At 40.7% G+C, this 19,888-nt stretch overlaps 2 protein-coding genes across 2 annotated transcripts; both read left to right on the top strand.

Annotated features, from left to right (window-relative positions):
• The first annotated feature begins 108 nt into the window (after positions 1-108).
• On the top strand, positions 109-4,044 carry si:dkey-222f8.3 (Poly(U)-specific endoribonuclease-C-like). The gene is made up of 7 exons (XM_068571324.1): positions 109-181; positions 2,233-2,332; positions 2,446-2,557; positions 2,646-2,767; positions 2,939-3,051; positions 3,283-3,436; positions 3,530-4,044. Exons 1-7 carry the CDS (start codon positions 171-173, stop codon positions 3,788-3,790), a joined length of 873 nt encoding a protein of 290 aa, XP_068427425.1. The 5' UTR covers positions 109-170; the 3' UTR covers positions 3,791-4,044.
• A 733-nt stretch (positions 4,045-4,777) lies between these two features.
• On the top strand, positions 4,778-19,883 carry cc2d1b (coiled-coil and C2 domain containing 1B). Its single transcript, XM_068599413.1, has 26 exons — positions 4,778-4,876; positions 5,147-5,288; positions 5,371-5,512; positions 6,096-6,202; positions 7,327-7,434; positions 7,967-8,110; positions 8,951-9,254; positions 9,624-9,742; positions 10,183-10,258; positions 10,742-10,825; positions 11,260-11,405; positions 11,909-11,981; positions 12,212-12,342; positions 13,126-13,255; positions 13,666-13,838; positions 14,230-14,355; positions 14,938-14,996; positions 15,288-15,404; positions 15,543-15,616; positions 15,930-15,988; positions 16,106-16,157; positions 16,406-16,505; positions 17,009-17,099; positions 17,210-17,332; positions 17,444-17,494; positions 17,742-19,883. The coding sequence occupies exons 2-25, from the start codon at positions 5,226-5,228 to the stop codon at positions 17,453-17,455; spliced, it is 2,613 nt and encodes an 870-aa protein (XP_068455514.1). The 5' UTR covers positions 4,778-4,876; positions 5,147-5,225; the 3' UTR covers positions 17,456-17,494; positions 17,742-19,883.
• The last annotated feature ends 5 nt before the right edge of the window (positions 19,884-19,888 follow it).

Genomic DNA, 19,888 nt, shown 5'->3' with positions numbered 1-19,888 from the left:
CCATGTTAGGACAGAGGGAGGGGTGCGGGCATCTTTGGCTGTTGTAATTGGTTACCCTTTGACACGTCATGATTGACGCCTCAGATAACTGTCCACATGAAACGGTAGTTTTTTGTTTGTTTAGAGGATTAGGTGTATTAGATTAACTTTCTTGTCCACTGAACGGAGTCATGGCACGAAGGTAAGCTTTAGTGAAAATAGCAGATACATCAGAAAGACTTATCTTTATATAGTTTTTTTTTTCCACTTCCTGTTATGTGCATGTTTCTAATTTTTCTGATTGGTGACACTTTTAACACATTTCTTGACGCTTTGTTTCTACTCAAAACAAAAATATTTGATGTAAACATGCAGCCAAATTGTACCACATTACTTTTCAGGATCCTTCTTGTTGTTAATTAGTGAAGTTTCTTTCTGAAATATAATTCAGATCAACAGCTGTTCTCAGTGCAGATTGCAGGTTTGCACAGTGATGTCTGGATGTTAGAGTTAGTGTTTGTTTGTATATGAGAGCTGCAGGGTCTGGTTATGATTAGTGGGTTCAGATAAACAACAGGACAAGACTAGACTCAAAACAGACTCTGCTGCAATAAAAGTGTGTCGCTGTCCTCCCTCGTGATATTCTCAACTGTAGCCTGGCTAAATGAAGAACAGAGAGGTTTCTGTATCAGTGTGACTTGTTCCTGTCATTTGCTTCTTACACAACCCCCCCTCAAACATCTGCTGTTCCGTTTATAGAGCAGGAAGGGTTTGGCAGTTATAGGATACTTCTACTGGCATTTTCACATGACAATAGAGAGTGAAGATGAGATTGAGCATGAACAAAATTAAGCAATGGACTATGGTCTCACGTCATACACTGAAGCCTATTCGTTTAGCAAAGTGTTGGTGGGACCATAAAACAGCATCTGAACGTTTCATGTTACAACCTATATCTGTTTAGAGTTGACACTTTATGATGGAGCTGGGGTCTTTTTGTGGAGCCATGGTTTTCCCAACTGGTCTGTCAGGTTTTTCTCCTGCCTGGTATTGTGTCTTCTAACTAAAGAAAACACCAAAACGGGTCCCTGGGAACAAAATAATAAAACAACAGAAGGCCTCCAGCTGTTGTTGGGGCTTCATTCAAGGCTGGACTTAAAAATTGCAAATTAAAGCATTAGTAGGCAGTTTTGCTTTCATCCGTCAGAGAACCTGCAACATTGACTAAGTTTTAATGTAAAGCAGATACATTATGCCTTTTATTATTATGCTTGTAAAAGAAAACAGTAATGAAAGAGTCAACATGCAAGATGACCGTTGAAATCTGCAATACTCAATTTAATTTGATACACATTTGAGTTGCTTCACTCGTAAATTGGGAAAACGTTGAGATACAATTGTAGCTGCATTTGTTTGAAAAGCTCATTTCACCAGACGAAAAAAAACTTTATTCCTCTTTCCCATTTGTGGTCTCGAAGATAGTCTGGTTTTATTTGCAGGGGTTTTGGGATTTTTTCTGCCTCAAAATCAGATGAAATCAAAACTTCCAGCATGGACACAGCTATAGGTAAACATTTTTCTTTTGTAATTTGAGTGAACTGACCCATAACTTCCAAGCAATGTTATTATTATACCATCAAACCCCCATACGCACTACTTCATACATAAACAGCGTGTAATAACAAACAAGAAACATGTTAAAAATCACAAGCTTTTATCTACTGAGCCACAGGAAGTTTGCAATACATGCAGGGTTTTGCTGTATTATTGCAACTTCCTGTAAAATTTAATCAAACGTCACAATCTGACAAGAAGTTAACATGATGAGTAGGCCGTTTCCTGAGCGGCTGGATTTGATTGGTTTAACTGATGAATTCATCAGTCATGGTAAAACAAGGGAGCTCTTTCAAACACATACTGGCTGAGAAACACAAACAAAGAAAGAAACCCCTCCTTCATCATTAATTCCGCTATAACACATCGACACGGTAGCCGCTGTGGAAGAACAGCCTCGGCTTTGGTAGATTTCCTCCACTCTAGTGTTGAACACCGGCACGCCCCAGGGCTGTGTGCCCAGCCCCCTCCTGATCACGTTGTACACCCACGTCTGCTACCTCAAACAAAACCTCTTTCTCGGTTTGGGCAGATTCAGTGTCAATGTCATAATTTAATTAGATTGAACCATTTTGGTTTTTTTCTACCACCGCTGTTCTTAATTCAGTGCATTTACTTGCATTTGCATGCATTTCACAGTCAACAAGCCAATCAGGAGCTCACTGAAGTGCTGAACCAACTCTGGCGCCTGGACACCAACCGCCTCAAACCAGAGACTGATTACATCATTTCCCTGCAGGTCAGTAAAAGTCTGCCTTTACAATGCAACACTCTCAGAGATACATGCAAAACATGCAGTCAGTTTTCCTGCCTTTTGCAGTTACATGTTGATATCTGTGTATTTATGCTCAGGGGAGGGCAGGCTATGTGGCTCAGGGCAGCAACTATGCCAGAGACCGGGCCAGGGCTCCGCTCTTCACATATGTCAATGAAGACAAACTCAAGAGTATCGAGACATATTTACGTGAGAAGCAGTTTATTTCCCCCCCGATTGCACTTATTTTGCTCGAACCACCAACAGTATTCAAACATGCATCTGTTTTTTCATACAGATTTCATCAACTTGCTGGACAACTACGAGTCGTCCACAGGTGTTTCAGAGAAGGTGACGTCAGAGGAGCTCCAAGAGAACAGGCTCTTTATCGATTCCATGATGGAGACCGATGTCATGAAGGTGCAGTGGCTGTGAGAGAGAGAGAGCGATTCCTCTCTTTAATAACACATCCAGTGTCGCAGTTAAACACTCTGCACAATTTTACACTTGAACTATTTCTGAGGTCACAAACTATCTTCATCATCAGTGTGCTCTAATTTCTGCACTGTAATATTTGTTTTTTCTTTATAGTGTGCTCACAAGTATCTGGTCAGGAACGGGCAGTCGTCATCAGAGCCTGGGCAGTTCAAGAGACAGCTGTATGACATCTGGTTCCGCCTGTACCACAGGGACAGGAGTGGAGGGTGAGTTTCACAATAGCAGCAGGGGGAGCTACTGGACTGTGGTCCATTTACAGAAAAATATAAAGAGTCAGGGACCAAACTAGTAAATATGTTGTTTGCAACCAGTTCACTGCAAGAAAACAGTGTTTCTAGACCAAAAAAAAAAACATGTGACATAGACATATATTGTTGTATCAAAATAAATACACTAACACCAATCTTTGAAACATTTTGTGTTTTTTTAAATTATAGACAGGATTCCTGTGGGTTTGAACATGTGTTTGTGGGAGAAACAAAGTACGGCCAGGAGGTCATGGGTCTTCACAACTGGGTCCAGTTCTACCTGCAGGAAAAACACAACCATGTTGATTACAAAGGCTACAAAGCAAGAGACAACAAAGATACGGTAAGAAAATGTAATGTGCCATCATGTGGATTACAAAGCAACTGAACACACTGAGCAGAAAATGAACAAGCTTTGTTCGTCACTGTTTTCCAGCCGGATGAAGATGACCATGTCCTGAACCTGCAGTTCAGCTGGAACGGCTTGGTGAAGCCGGTTGGCGGCTGCTTCATTGGTGTGAGTCCAGAGTTTGAAGTGGCTCTCTTCACCATCATCTTCCTCATGTCGACTCAGAAGATGACGTCTGTGGTGGTGAAAGTGGACGAGTACGTGCTGGAGCTGGTTGTCTATCGGCACGGAGGATCCATCGGCACGTCCTACCCCAAGCTGCTCAGCAGCAACCACAAGGATTTGTAATATCGATCAGATGTCAGATGTCATGTAAACATATGTATGTTTAAGATCTTGTGTGACACTTTGATTTCATTCCTTTATAGTATAAACCTATAAAACACATCTGGATCAGGTTCTCTTTGCACTAAACGTCAGGCTTAAACAGTCTCTAATGAGTTTTCAGCCTAAACCTCCTGATCTGCAATTATATCATGGAAAGAGTGTATTTTGACTTAATCATTTATCTTTGTCTGATTCTGTACACTATTGTGTATAAAAGTGTCTTTCTCTACAAAGTAGTTGTGACATTTGTATACTCCCCAGTTTATGAATTAAGGCCAGATATTTCACAATATTTAGAGATTAAATCCAAAAAGAAGTGGTTTGACTCTTTTTTTAAGATATCAAATTTAACAATTTAGTACAAAAACAACTGTTTTGCAGCATTGCCTCTGTTAGCTGAGCAATGCAGCTGTATTATTATACTCTAAACATATGTTATAATGTCTTGATATAAAAACAAGGCCATATATCTGAGCAACAAGATTCTTAGATACTCCCAATTTTTATTTTATTTTAATCTATTAGTATTTTATTTTTTTATTATCTAAAATCTGAGTACATTTAGTATGGAAATTCTCAGATGTCAAAAACATTATTTAATTCTGACAGCAAACACCATGCTGATGAAATGTACATTTCAAATTGTATGGATATATATACAGTTAGATGTTTTTACTACATATAAGTTGTAAAAAAATAAATGTAAATTGTAAAAAAGTTTTAATGTATTTTAAACGTGTGTCTTGATAGGAGAATGTCTTTGTGTAGGTTCATGGTGTTTTCTGACAAAACATGGAATCGTGATATGACTGGGAAAGATCAAACCAGAACGTGGGAATTGTTAGTCATGGATTTATTATTGACTTACATTAATATGTTTATTTTATTCATTCAGCGTCGCCTCGCAGGACTATCTGACAACTGTACCTTTAAAAGTTAGCACGGACGAACCCTCGCTTTGCGCATGCGTACTCAAACAAATCATGTCAAACCCCAGAAATGAAACTGTTCCTCTGAAAACAACCTGACGATGTGCTGAACGAACAGGTACAGACACCAGCGCCTTTTAAAGCAAGATACACTCATCCTGGATGTTCAGGGACAGTCGTCGTATCTCTCATAAACAAACTTTTCCCGTTAGAGGCGACGAACATGGTCAGCTAGCAGCTAGCAGCTAGCTGCTCGTCAATTGGGCAGCTCGTTACCACTCTGTCTGTCTGGGAGCCACCTGACAACCGCTCACATGACTTAGAATAAACGCTGTGACGAGACCGTTGTCAAAGAAAAAAGATAATTTAACTGTGCTTTTCTTTGCAGTTTGGGGTCGCCCTAGTGTCACTGAGGGGTTTGCGAAATAACAAGCCACAACAACAACAACAACAACAACAACAACAACATGTTTGGTAAAAAGAAGAGAGCGCCGCAGCCCAGAGGCCAGGGCGCTGCTGCTGCCAAGCAGGTAACAGCAGCACTTCACATGTTAAGTGTAATGTTTCCCCTAACGAGAGGGTGACGTTAACCTCCTTACTTTGTGGTTACAGATGGGTCTGTTTGTAGACCTGAACCCTGAGGAGATGATGATGGGTATGGAGGGGAGCGTGGACGACCCAGACTTGGAGGCTGAACTTGCTGCTATTACTGGGAGTAAAGCTGTTGGAGGAAGGGCCAAGCAGAAGGGGAAAAGTAAGTGAGAGTGTACGCGCTCTTTGGGAGAGGATACAGCTCGGACCCGTGTCCTCTCCCAAAAGGTGTTGGATGGGGTTAGGGTCAGGAATCTAGACAGGCCAAACAAGCCACACCAAACCCTTTCCTTATGGATCTGTCCATGTGCAGCTGTGCAAAGACCCTTTCTCAAACCTGTATTATTTATTCAAAAAAAAAACCTGGCGTTTCAAGCTTTCTTTCGCACTTTGACAGGTACAGAGGAATAAACAGTTCTGCAAGTTCTTAGGGAGACACAGTTACAGTTGTTTGTGTTCAGGTGTCTGTGTGTGTGTGGACATATTATTTGTGAACACTTACTTTTGGCTATATAGTATATTATTATTATAATACATCTAAGTTGTTGAAAACCTCTATAACTATGTGACCAAGAAAGGTTTTTCCATGTGTATTTTCCTGGGAAAGTGGTTATGCTCTATAAAAGTGTATATAGATGGACACTATTGCACTATTAGTTACATTATTGCTAGATTAACATGTAATTTATGTTGTTGATCTCGCATACAAACCCAGTTGGATACATGGCATTATGTTTCTGTCGTAGGCCCGCTGCCCATGGAAGACATTGCAAGAATGGCCGACGAGTGTATGAAAGATGAGGATGAGGATGATGATGATGACAGTAACCTGGAAGACGACGAAGATCTGTTGGTTGGTTTTGTGTTTACTATCTTTGCTCTCATGCCAGGGTTTGTGGCTGCCATTGACCAGACACACGTTTTTAAATTCACTAGGATCAATACAAGTTGTTGTAGGAACTCGATGCAATCGTCCACAAACAACAGTAGAGCATCAAACAGAAGACTGTACTGCTTGTGAGCCTTAAAAGTTTTGTTTCCTTTATACCTTCTGAGCCTGTAATTTAATGTTAAGGTTTACATTGAATGAATGTAAATTCCCAAGTATAGTAGAGTTAATAACACAGTGCTCTATGTTGTAAACACATTGGGACAGTTACTTTGTTCTGCAGCAGCAGAATTAACAAATATAGAAAGATATATATTCATTTTAATACATCCAATTTTATATGGTGAGAATGTAACATAATTTGATATTTTAGTATCATTTGGTATCCTAAAATGTTGATGAATTTGCGACTACATTTGTTCATTCAAGGAGGTAGTTTGAGTAGTTACAATGATCACCAGCACAATCCCAGTGTCCACATATTAAATGTATGACGGCGTGGTGGAAGAGACCAGGAAGCTCGTGCAAAGAGCTGAGAACTGGAGTGATGTTGCTGCCGCTGTTTGATCACATTGATACTGAGACCTGTAAAGACAGGAGTGCATTGTTCAAGTCTGCTAAAGTTAAACCAGTAATATGTTTCTATTGTAAAAGTGATTCTGTAGCCATAAAGACGATATATCTACAAAGATACGAGCCAAGTTATCCAGACACTGATCCTCTTCCCAACCTAGTTAAACTGGAGCAGAGCCAGCACAATTTTCATTGCAAAGTTAAGCTGGACAGGATCAAGTGTACATGTTATAATCAGATGTGATTACTGGTCCACATGTTGACCCAAAGACCAGAGAAAATACAACCCAACCTTTCATGGGCAGCATGTATGTAAAATAATGCTGCATAAATTCCTGTGCAAAAACCACAGTAACTATGTTAATAATCCGAAAACGTTTTACAGGTCTAACATTCCAGTTTAATTAGGATGTTTGTTTTTTACTTGTATTGATTTAAAGCGCGGTAATTTCATCTGCACATTTTGAAATGCATGTCTCACCAAATGGAAAACTTGTCTCACACCTCTCTTTCAGGCAGAGCTACAGGAAGTGGTGGGTGAGGAGGAAGATGAGGATGTTGTACCTGTTTCCTCTACATCCTCTGCCACTGCTTCTCAAGCTGAAACACCAGAGCAGACGCAGGTACGACAAACGTTGCTCCCTGCCAGCCTTGTAAATTGACACCAGCAGCCACCTAAATAAATATGTGTCAAAACCTGAAACAATGGACTGACGTATTTGTCCTCCGTGACATAACTTTACTGCTGTTAAACACCCTCAGATGTTTTTGTTTAATAAACAAACAACAGTTGTTTACTTTATAATGTGACTGGTAGAATAATGCGCTTGAGATTTACATGGTTCAGTCTTTCTAGTAAATATGTGCATTCCTGTTTAATACTCTGTATGCAGTATTTTAAACCAGTGATATAAGATATATATATATATATATATATATATATATATATATATATATATATATATATATATATATATATATATATATATATATATATCTTTAAATTGCGATCAGAATGTATTCCCTCTTTTTATTTTTGTGTAGCAAATACTTTCTCAACACACAGTTCTGAGTAATTTATTGACCTTTTGCGTAGAATTACCAGCTGTTTTCGGATAATGTTGACAGTACCTGCCTGTTGTTTTGGTCAAGCAGCAGGACATGAAGGTCTCCTCAGCAGCTCCCGGCAGCCTCCAACACACCCTGGAGGAGAGAGTTTTCATGTACAAGACGGCCTTGCAAAACGCCAAAACTGCAGGGGAGACCTCCAAAGTCCGGAGATACGATCGCGGCCTGAAGGTGAGTAAAACTACTGACTGATGACACGTTATATGGTGAAGGTGCAGGATTACATTTTACAATATTAGCTGATGAATTATTGTTTAAATATGTGATGAATTATCTCTGTATTTTCTTCAATGTTACAAACTGTTTTCACAGGATTTGTTGGTACACGTGTCTAATTAGAGCTTATAAATCACATAAGAATGCCGGTAATTAAGTCTGCAGTTTGAAATGTCAATAAGGTGTTCATAAATGATCCCTGGTAAAACAATGTTTTTAACCAAAAGTTTTTTTTATGAATAACTTACAATGAATATATAAGTCTATCAGTTTCTTTTTGCAAGAATGTTTGTTTGTCGCATAAATTAACAATAGAAAGCATTTACAAAATCTGATTTCTAGAAATGTTGGAGAATTAGAGATCCAGCTTAAGTCACAACATCTAATAATCAACTTGACATGTCAATGTTGTATTTTATTATTTTATCTGTGTGTCTAGTTCCAGCTTGATGTTTTTTACACTGTTATATATTGTCTTGTCTTTTTAGTTTAGCTTCAGTGGTATTGAGTGCCTCTATTATTCCATTCCCGATCTTAACTTTATTCTATTCAAGAGGCAAAATAAAAGCAGTTTATCGACTGAAAATAATTATTCCATTTGGGTCTTTTCTATAAATTATGGGAGCTCCCTAAAGGAAGACCTCTGGCTTTTAGTCATCTTTTAAATTGGTTCTCGAAACCCATTAGTTATGATATTTACTAATTTTGTTGTTTCATTGTTATTGTGTTTATGTCAGATTTCAGACATCCTATACAGTTGCAGATGGTTCTGATTGTTGTTGTTTCTCTCTACAGACTCTGGAGTCGATGTTGGCGGGTATTAAAAAAGGGAGACCCGTGAGCGAGGCAGAGATCCCTCCTCCTGTTGCCACTGGAGCCCCGAGTGCCGCCTCTCCGCCTGCTGTCCCCCATCTACCAACTCCCCCTGTACCCTCGCCTCCTGAACCCACATCTTCAGATCAGCAGGAGGAGTCGGAGGCCACGCCCGCTGTACCGGACATCCTCACCCCCAGCAGTGAAGAGGAGCACTCGTCCTCTGCCGCCCTGACCCCTCTGAGCACCGTCCCATCTCCAGAGGAGCAGAACAGTCCGACAGATGGTCCGTGAGAGATGGGTTGTACAAAGTTACATCAGTGAACATATATTATTATTATAGTTATTGAAAGTATACATTCAGCATACAATTAAAACCAGGCAGCTGATCAATCATCAGCACCAACCACCTTTTTCTCTCACTCTAAAAAACTGATTGTAGATTCATTGTTTGGTCCTCAATTTGTCAATAGTTTGTTAAATATTGGCGCATTACTTCAGAAGTAGACCTCAATTAATACTTGGATCTTTCATTTGATTTCTCATAATGTATTTCCGCACACTATGCTTCCACGTTGCCAGCTTCTTGATGTCGGGTGAATGTGGGCCTTTCCCTGTCTTATTTGTTCTGGTTTCTGTCCTCGTGAATCCACAGCGACCGAGTCGACCAAGACGTTGCTTTTGGAGAGGCAGAAAGAATACAGGATGGCAGCTCTGAGAGCCAAGAAGCAGGGAGACGTGGAGCAAGCCAAGCTTTACTTCATGACCAGCAAGGTGAGGAGAGAGACCACAGTCCTACGGGATTGTTTTCGAACAAAGACAGTGTCTCGTGTGCAGCAGTGTTTTGAATAAATTTGAATTCCTTTTTTTTTTTTTTAGGATATTTAAATTTATCCAAAAATACTTATGTATCTATGTTCACTACAAGCTAAATACAAAATAAAGCCTTGTGTCTGCTGCAACTGGAAGCAACATTCAAACTAGTTTTCTGCTGTAGGAATGTAGCAGCAGCTATTTGTGACAATAGACAGTGTGTTTTTAACCTGATGCTTTTGCAGGATTATTGCAAGAGTCAAATAGTTGTGTGAGCCTGTTGCTGCATAGTCCGACTGCAGGGTTTTCCTCAAGTATGTGAAGCATGCCAACAATTTGGAAGTAGACAAAGACCATTATTATGTTTGAGAGTTTTGGGATTCTTGTATTTTGTGTCGCAGAGATTTGATGCGGTGATCGAGGCGTTGGAAAAAGGACAAGCAGTCGACCTGGGTGGCCTTCCTCCATCTCCACAGGGTGAGGAACACTGGTCCAACGTGAAATAAGTGTAACGCGCACAACCATGCAAACGCTCTTTCTACAGCTCCTTTAACAGCACAAGTTCAAGGTGACCTTCAGAAGGAATGAACTGCGAACAGAGGGGGAAATAAGAGACGGACACTCAATCACTGGATTTTTAGATAATAAAAATGTAATTGCAGGTAAATTATGATAAATCCTGGATAACAATATAACTATATAGTATCGTAAATATGTTGAGAATTTGCAGAACGATAATTTCTTGAAATGTTTTGTTTTAAACACGAGTCTGGATTATTTTCTGAAGCAGTAAAGCCAAGTGAAGAAGTTTGTCTAGAAGCCCGACAGAGGTCGCAAGTATCTTCCGGGAAGGAAATGTCTAATCAGTAGCTTCATCAAGAAATATGTTCACCACCTGTAATAAAACCTGTTGTTTACGCCTGTGTATGTTTTCATTTATCTCGTGTGATTGTATTTCAGCTGCAGGAGGAGGCTCTGCTCCAGTGAGGGAAACTCCCTCAAGACCCAACGTAGAAGTCACCCAACTGGTTACAGTCGCTCCAGGTAGAAATATTATCCCCGCATGTATTCGCTTTTGTTTGTGTTGTTGCAATGGCTCAAGTTTCAGTCATGCAGTTCTTGTGTCCAATTCCCCCGTCTCTTCACAGTATTTTACATCGACCAGCTCGTGTGAGCTTGAGGCTGAACATTAGTGGTGACTTCAAACATATGCTACGTGTCACTGAAGCCGTGTCGCTGTGTGAAAATAAAATAGAAAATTGAATGCCAACCAAATTTTCCTAGTAGAAAATTGAAGTGAACTGAAGTGTACAGTCTTTTGCTATATATTTACCTGACACACTGCAGTACAATGAATCTTAACTGCTTTTTAACTACCAATCCAATTACCTCCACAGTTCTGAGTCAAAGTCTTAGTCTCATGTATTCATTTCTGAAGTCAATATTGAGAACATCTTTGTTAACATTGTTGCCCTCAGCTGCTGCGCCCACATCAGCCCCTTCAGCTCCAAAGGACGTGCTGGAGGCTCTGGAGCAGAGACGAGCCAAGTATGTGGAGGCGTCCAGTCAGGCCAAAGCCGGCGGAGACGACCGCAAGGCCCGGATGCACGACCGGATCGCCAAGGTACAAGGAGAGCCTCTCCTCCTGAAGCCTGCGTCGACATTGACAGAACTCTATTGTACACAATCATCCATCAGTTACAGGTCTGATGAATATAAGGGGACTGGCACATAATAAAACACCAATCAGAGTTGCCATCTGTAGTTTAACCTGAGTCAATAGTACAGTCAAGCACAGCGAATATATTTAAATGGGTTTAAGAAACGTTATTTTTTTGTGTGTGTGGCAAGTCATTTTAAAGACAGTATGACAGATTTGTCATGTTTAAGTGTGACAGAATAGGCACAGGCCAGTTCTGAACATATTTGATCTTATATTATAATGGTATGAATATGTATGACTAAAGAAAACCAGCACAGGCATTAACGGGAATAGAGAAATCAATAACGGCACCATCAACACTAAAACCCTAAAAGCAATACGCTTCCAGCACTAAAGCAAATCGTTTGTCCTTCTACTGGAGTCCAGCAGCATTTTAAAGATATTGAACCTCTCTCCTCCCGCAGCAATACCAGAGCGCCATCCGAGCTCACAAAGCAGGAAAAGCCGTCAACTTTGAGGAGCTGCCTGTTCCCCCCGGTGAGATTTATCATCCCTTTTTAGTTGAATGTAATTTACATATAATTGTTATTATTATTAGTTCCACAAAAATTAATTTGTGTTTTCGGTTTAGTTGTCCTGGGGTGTGACTTTGTCCTGTGTGACTATAAAAGCTGCCAGAGACACAAGACATAAAAACAGTGAATCCAGACCGTCGGGTTTAAGAACAGTGATGCCAGTCACATTTACACATTAGCTTTATTCTTCAGGTTTTCCTCCAATCCCGGGCCAGAAGGAGACGGGAGCGGAGCAGGGATTCATCGCTGCTCTGGAGGCAGCAGATAAGCTTTCCTCCACCGATGATGCTGAAATAGTGAATGAAGAGGATGAGGAAGAAGAGGTGGGCCATCGGCAGCACATTATATATTTTGATATCGCACTTTATTGATGTGTTGAGGATTAGCTTATGTAAATTACGAGTTCTTTTCTAAAGTTCCTTTTCATTTCTCTTTATTGAATAGAACTGACAGTTTTGAGAGACATTGTCTTTGTCATTAATTCACTGTAGTACATTCCTGTTTTTTTAAGACGGGTCTAAATATGGTCGTAGTTAGACGGGCATCCTGCTAAATAGGGACGCGGGTCTAAATATGGTCATGGCAGATGGTATCTTGCTGCTTATCACAAAAACACGATTGAGCATGTGACCAAGGTCCGAGCATGTTGAACCACAGACATCCATTACTCGCACTAATGTGTGGTGCGACACCTGTTCAGTTAAACACGACTCCATCAACCAAACAGCATCGGCACGTTTCATCTGCCAACTCTGCTCACAAGACGGCAGTTACTCCTACTACTCTCTCAAAGACACGTAAATCTATCTGACACCTGTTCAGCTGCCCTGTTTGAAGTTTTTGAAGCTGTATCTACAAACACGCATTAAGCGCTTGACCAAGGTCAGATCATATCATAACCACTGGCACCTGCCTACTGCCACTCCCACTTTGGAGAGATCCTCCCACGCCCTTGCCTATACACACCGAGATAACTGTGCACTTCTTTAGTTCTTCTCGGACCCTGTCCCTGGGACACGGCTGGCGTAAGGAGTAGGCGCTCCCCCTCAGCTTTGACCAGGTCAAGGCCGAGCCTCTCCAGACGCGGTGTTTTGTGTTTGTTGCAGTCCAAGCCTGCAGCTCCAGAAGAGCCAAAGAAGCTCATGCTGGATGTCCCCACTTCAGGGAAAGCAAGGAAAAGGACTCCGTCAGCTTCACCCGACAGAACCACCACCAGGGAGGGACTTTCACCATCAGGTCAGTCCTCGAAAGGAAACGTGTCCTTAAGCAGGTCACGGAAGTCTCTTTTAATTTCTGTCACAAGTAAAGTCACTGGAAGTTATTCAAGGGATTCTAACTTTGTAACTGTAAAGGTTGCCTGAATGCACCACAGTTCTGTGATGTATAATTAGTTACAGCTCTAATATTAATAACGTAACAAATACTGTCCAAACGAGAACAAAAACATCTGTGTGTGTGTGAGGAGTCCGGTTCTTCCACCTGCAGTTAAGCTGCAAATGACCTTATTTGCTTGACCGTGTGTAACAAAGAAAGCAAGCCATACCTGTTCTAATGAAACACCTCTCAGAGATAAACCTGATCCCCTCTAAAAAATAAAACCATCTACATGTTTGCATTCGGTTTACTTTGTCTTTCTCGTGTTGCAGCGGCTCAGCAGCTTGAGTTTCTGGAGGGCAGGAAGAAGCAGTACATGAAGGCGGCTCTGCAGGCGAAGCAGAAGAACGACATGGAGCAGGCCAAGGTCTTCCTCCGCACCGCCAAGGGCTTCGAACCCATGATCGAGGCTGCTCGCAGCGGCAGGAGTGTGGACATTAGTGCGGTGAGCAGACGGACAGTTTACTCTGGAAATAAATGCATTCATGATGTACGGAGACCCAGCTTGGAGTTATCAATAGTTAATATTTTAATTGACTTGGATGAGAGTATTATGATTATTGTGACTTTAGTTAGTTATTTCTGTTTGCTCAGTTTGAGTAACAGGTCATAAAAATGACCTAAAAAAGTCACATACTAAGTCATAGTATGTTTAAAATAGTCTAGTATGTCATTTAAAAGGTCTTTAAAAAGTTGTACGGTGGTAGAGTATGTTGTAGAAATATCAGATGGAGTCTACATATAATATGTCATGAAAATGTCATCAAAAGTCAAAGTATTGCACATGTTCATGGCTGACGAGAACACATGGAGACGCCTCTGTTGTTGACCTGCAGGTGCCGTCGCCCCCTGGTGACGAAGACGAGGACTTCATCCTGGTTCATCACAGCGACGTGCAGATCTCAGAGAAGGCCGAGCAGCTGTACACACAATTGGCCAAGATCCTGAAAGAGCAGTACGAGGTAAAATGACAGAATAGCCAATGTTTAGAAATAGATGCTTTTTTTTACATTTCTCAAAACCTCAAATTCAATGACTTTTAGAAACTTATCGTCATGTAACGTTAAATAGGACAGATGTTTATCATCTGCTTCTGGTCATTGTAACAAACTATCAGCAAAAGGAAACACAGAATACAAAAGTGAATACAAAACCCATACAAATATTAATTTCATAACAGAACTCTCAGATCCTGATGTCAAGTCATTTTATTTTGTTAATGTATTTACCTTTTAAATTTCATAATACCTTAGTAGTAGACTTCTTCATATTCAGGTTTCCCTTTGCCCAGAAGAAGCTTTAATCTCTAGCTCTGATATATATATATATATATATATATATATATATATATATATATATATATATATATATATATATATATATATATATATATATATATATATATATATATATATATATATTCATCATTTCTGATCCCAAAAAAGATTAGCTTTTCTACTCCCAGTCTCATTGCGCTCCACTTTTTGTATCTATTTTCATTAAGATATTTGACATATGTGTTTTTCCCTCTCTTTTTTTTTTAGAAATGTATGACTCACTCCAAGCAGTTCACACACCTGGGGAACGTCGCCGAAACAACGAGGTGAGCTTCCTGCGCAACAACAGTTTAAATATATGAATTCATTCTTAAACTATATTATAACTCTGTTATAACGCTGGACTATTTTCATTAACAATAAGACTGTTTATCTATTATAATAAAATGCATTATCCACTCTCTAAAATGAACCAATTATACAGTTTATAACATGTAAAAACAGATTAATTATTTATTGAATTACTGTTGTTATTATTAATGTTATAAAGTCCCCACTGTGTGTGTGTGTGTGTGTGTGTGTGTGTGTGTGTGTGTGTGTGTGTGTGTGTATTCTAGGTTTGAGAAGATGGCAGAGAGTTGTAAAAAGAGTCTGGAGGTCCTGAAGCTGGCTCAGTCCAGAGCTCTGCCTCCTCCTAAACATCACTTTGAGGAGAGATCTTTTCACACTGTCAGGTAGTTTTATGATTCATTAGTTATTGAGGTTTGCAAAAGTGAAAGCTTCCAGTGCCAGTGAGGTCAGAGATGCTTGTATCATTAGTGGATGCCGAAGCAATAAATCACTCATCCCTCCCTTCTTTCTCTTCCCTTCAGGATATTCCCAGACCTCAGCAGCACCGACCTGGTTGTCGTCATCGTCAAAGGGATGAATCTTCCTGCTCCGAGTGGTAACGTTACAATTCTTTATCAACCAGGCTTCATATGCAGAACAGCACGTCCACATGGATGAAAACATTGAAACTGTGTGATTTACAGCTTCAATTCAACGTGAGAGTCCTTTAAATCTGGTGTCTTGCTTTGCTATGATTCTGGTGACAAGTTCAAATTAATCTTGGTTCAAAATCTTAAAGTACGTCAACAGTTCTAAAAAAATTAACAAGTCTTCAATAGTTTAATGTCATGTTTTGTCATTAACCCGAACCGTTTGCAAAAGCTCATCCTGGTTGATGCTTTTTGAGAAACGTTCTCTTTCTCCTTCAGGAATTCAAACCAACGATCTGGATGCCTTCGTGAAGTTTGACTTCCCGTACCCCAGCGCGGTAAGAGACTCCGACCACAGCTGCTGTTAGTTGTCCCCGTCGCCGCAGGCGGCCGAGACGACTCAAACAGGTGACCGCTCTCCTTAAAGCGTTTGGTTTGTGCGTTGTTGTCACCAGGAGCAGCCGCAGAAACACAAAACAGCCGTCGTCAAGAACACTAACTCCCCAGGTGAGACGTGAACAACCTCGCAGTAGATTAGTGGCCTTCATGTGTTTGTATCTACAACTAGAGACAAACATGTTAAGGTTTCACTTTTCCCAAGAGGTTTGGGCACAAAACTCTCCATGAATGTGATGCTGTAGTGCAGCAAGTAAATCCATGAAACCTATTATTATAAATAATTGTAAATATTTACATTGTATTTTGTTTTCCTCCACGTGAAGTGTAATTTCATCTGAGATCTCTTTTCAACCCAGAGTACAACCAGAGCTTCACCCTGTCGATCAATCGTAACCACCGCGGCTTCAAGAGGGTGGTGACGTCTAAAGGGCTGAAGCTGGAGCTGCTGCACAAAGGGTGAGTCACCCACCGCCGCTCGCCCCGCAGGGCGTCGACCCCACGCTGCCTCAGCTCGCCGATTCACCGCAGCGGCACCTCGCTGTCAGGACAGGATGTTCTCTAAATTTGTGGCTTAAATCTCAGAAGTGGAAGCTTTTATCTTGATACAATATTTGCTTGAATTGGATTAAAAAAAAAGATGTATTTCTCTCTGTGAGTGAGAGAGAGACATCAACGTTAAAGTAAGACTATTAGTGTTTTTTTACCAAAGCAAAATCCCCAAATGTTCTTTTCCAGCGACATGTTTTAGTCCAATTGAACTTTTCAGTGTTCATTTAGACACAAGAAGTTTGATATATTCATGTCAATTCACACAATTGAGGTGTGTGACTAAAAACATGTAGACAAAGAGAAGTTTGTCTTACTTCCAGTTTTATGCGTGTCGCTAAAAAAAAAACCCCAAACCAGCTGTGTGTTGTCGTGTTGAGACTGTGGCAGTGACGCTGGCTTTGGTCTCTCAGCGGTTTCTTGAGGAGCGACAAGCCGATCGGGACGGCCCTCGTGAAGCTGGAAAAACTGGAGTCGCAGAGCGAGATCCGGGAGATTGTAGAGGCGAGTTTGATTCAAAACACCATGAAACAAGCGGAGAGGAGGAGGCGTAACGGTTGTTATCCAAGGTGTTCGGGGACCAATAGTCGCTAGTAACTTGTCTCCGTTGCCAGGTGATGGACGGCCGTAAAGCCACAGGCGGTCGTGTTGAAGTTAAGATCCGACTGCGGGAGCCTCTGAGCGGACAGGACATGCAGAAGAGCACCGAGCGCTGGCTGGTGGTCGACCAATCGCAGGTAACACGAAACATACGGCGCCCATTATGTTTGCAGCAATCTTCTCTCAAAAGACAAACTTTAGATTGTGTAAAGAAAACATCTGACGTTGGTTCTTTTTTTATCTCATAGGTTCTCGTTTAGATGCTGCTGCAAAATGTAAAGACTATTCACAAGATTAAGGTAATTGTCTTCCAGTTTTTGGTGACATGTTTGACACGGGAAAGATTTGAATACCTCTGGACAGAGGCCCGGCTAGCCGTTCCCAGTCTGTGCTAAGCTAAGCGGCTGCTGGTTGTTCCCTACCAGCGTATGAGGTGCTGTTGATCGTCTCACTCTGGGCCTATTACTATTCTTTCAAACGGAGGCGTTTAAGGATGCATTGCCGTGTGTGAGTTGTCTGACTGATGACACATTCTTTGTCTTGCAGATTAAAGGCGCCCAGTCAAAAACACTTTGGAGGACAGAGTTCGGGATGTGATGAGGCCGGTCGGTCGACCCTGCCGCGTCTTTGACTTGAAACTTTTGCACATTTGCCAGACACAAGCTCTCTCTTTCACCCTGCGGTCCACCAGGAGGAGACACGGAGCTGTTCAGGGCAGGCCGGCTGTCTGACTTCAGTCTGACGCCAGCTGACGGACAATTACTTGTTGTCTAAATCGATGGTCCTGTCCCCGGTGATTTACACAGGCTGAATGCAAATAGAAGCCGGTGGAGCGTCGGGGCGGACGAGCGAGGAACGAGGCGCAGCCTCCTCAGAGAGAAGAGCACCCGTTTCCTCCATGAGCATCACTCCATCTCCTGGAGGACCACAGGCAGCGTGTCCTCTGCTCAGTGTCGAGCTAACCTCATCCTGCTGCGTGACACGACTTAAAGTTAATATATCAAAGAATGTGTACATATTCCTCATTACTACAGCTCTGGTATCTAGAACTGCACCTATGCACTAATACCAAAGTAATCACTGTTGCTGTAAAATCCTGCATATTTGAAATTGCCTCTTCGCTGCCAAACCTGTTACGATGACAAGAGTTTCATGTGTGACGGGACTATTTTTACGATTCCCTCCTCCCCACACACACACATTTCACCTGATTTTCAGCGTGAGAACGCAGGCAAAGGCAGAAATTCTTAGACGTTTTAAAGGTGTAAGCCAAGAAATGACGATACTCTTTCTATAACGTACCATTATAGAATAATATTAAATGCCATGTTGGTTTTTTTTGGCACCTTTCACTTTGACGCTTAAGTCCTCTGAAGGCACTCACTCATCTCTGGCTTTAGCGCTGTTATATTTGTTTTGTTTACATTTAATAGGACGCGTGTGCAGAATCACAACGAGTGAGTTCAGCTTATTTACCTGTTATCGTCTAAAAAGCAGATTTTCACCTTAAGACATCCATTATTTACTCATCTTTGATCGTATCTTGTACATATTTTACGTAAGGAATAGTTTGATCTTTTGGGAAATGCGCTCGCTTGTTTTCTTGCAGAGTTAGATGATGATATCAATACCAAGTATACATAAATACACATCTAAAGCTCACTATTTCTGTCCAATATGTGAGCGTTAGGTGCTGGATTAAAGCCATGCTAGCCGTTTCCCTCCGCTACCAGTCTTTATGCTAAGCTAAGCGCCTCCTGACGTGCTTCATATTTAACACGCAAAACATCTGCGGTATCAATCTTCTCATTGAACTCTTGTCAAGAGTGCATTTCCCAAAACGTGTAAAAACACTTTTTACAACTATGCAACAGACTTTGAATCTTGAGATTAATCACTTTTTTTTTTTTGAAAGAGACAGTTCACCTAAATTTAAAAAAAGGATTTCCATTTTTTTTGTCTGCTGCAATTTCAACCAATAGAAAGAATTTGTTTTGTTAAAAAAACTGTTCTGGTTACTTTATAACTCAAACAGTTTTCACCATAATATCCATCGAGTAGCTCTTCTAATCTCAACTTAAATACGCCTTTTAAAGTGAACATCAACTGATCTGAATTTTTTTTTTTTTTTTTTTTAAATGATAGCCCCCAAACAGCTACTGGATGGATGTTATGGTGTGAACGGTGTTTCTGAAAGATCACGCTGCTGTTGGAGTAAAAACACTTCTCATTTCTGACTCTTCACCGCAGCATTGGAATAAACACATTTTCCAACAGGTTTACCTCAATTGTCGACGACATTGTTTCGTGAGACGATGCTGTGGTCAACATTTGTGTTTCTATTTAGGGAAACGTTAATGCAAACTTTAGTTCACCATGAACATTGTCCTGATTAATGAAAACATGCTGTTACCCATCATTTTATTAAAACATACTGGTTTACAGAAGGTTACGGTCACGCTGTTTATATTCATAGAAATAGGTAATCAAATGTAGGTTTCATAGGTAATCTCTGTAATAATAATCTCAAACAGAATCAAGGCTTTTGTTTTTAATTCTGGATCAAATTTGCCTTTCCCGCTTAAAAATATACCAATTCATAATTGTTTTGCACTGTATTTTTCTTTCAGTAAAAAAAATAAAAATCAGAATTTATGAATACAACTTTTGAAGAACCTGAATAAACAAACTAA

Source organism: Clinocottus analis, unplaced genomic scaffold, assembly GCF_023055335.1.
Source record: "Clinocottus analis isolate CAN_PGR_092001 unplaced genomic scaffold, fCliAna1.0.p SCAF_11, whole genome shotgun sequence".
Classification (NCBI taxonomy): domain Eukaryota; kingdom Metazoa; phylum Chordata; class Actinopteri; order Perciformes; family Cottidae; genus Clinocottus; species Clinocottus analis.
This window is presented reverse-complemented; position numbering and strand designations above follow the sequence as displayed.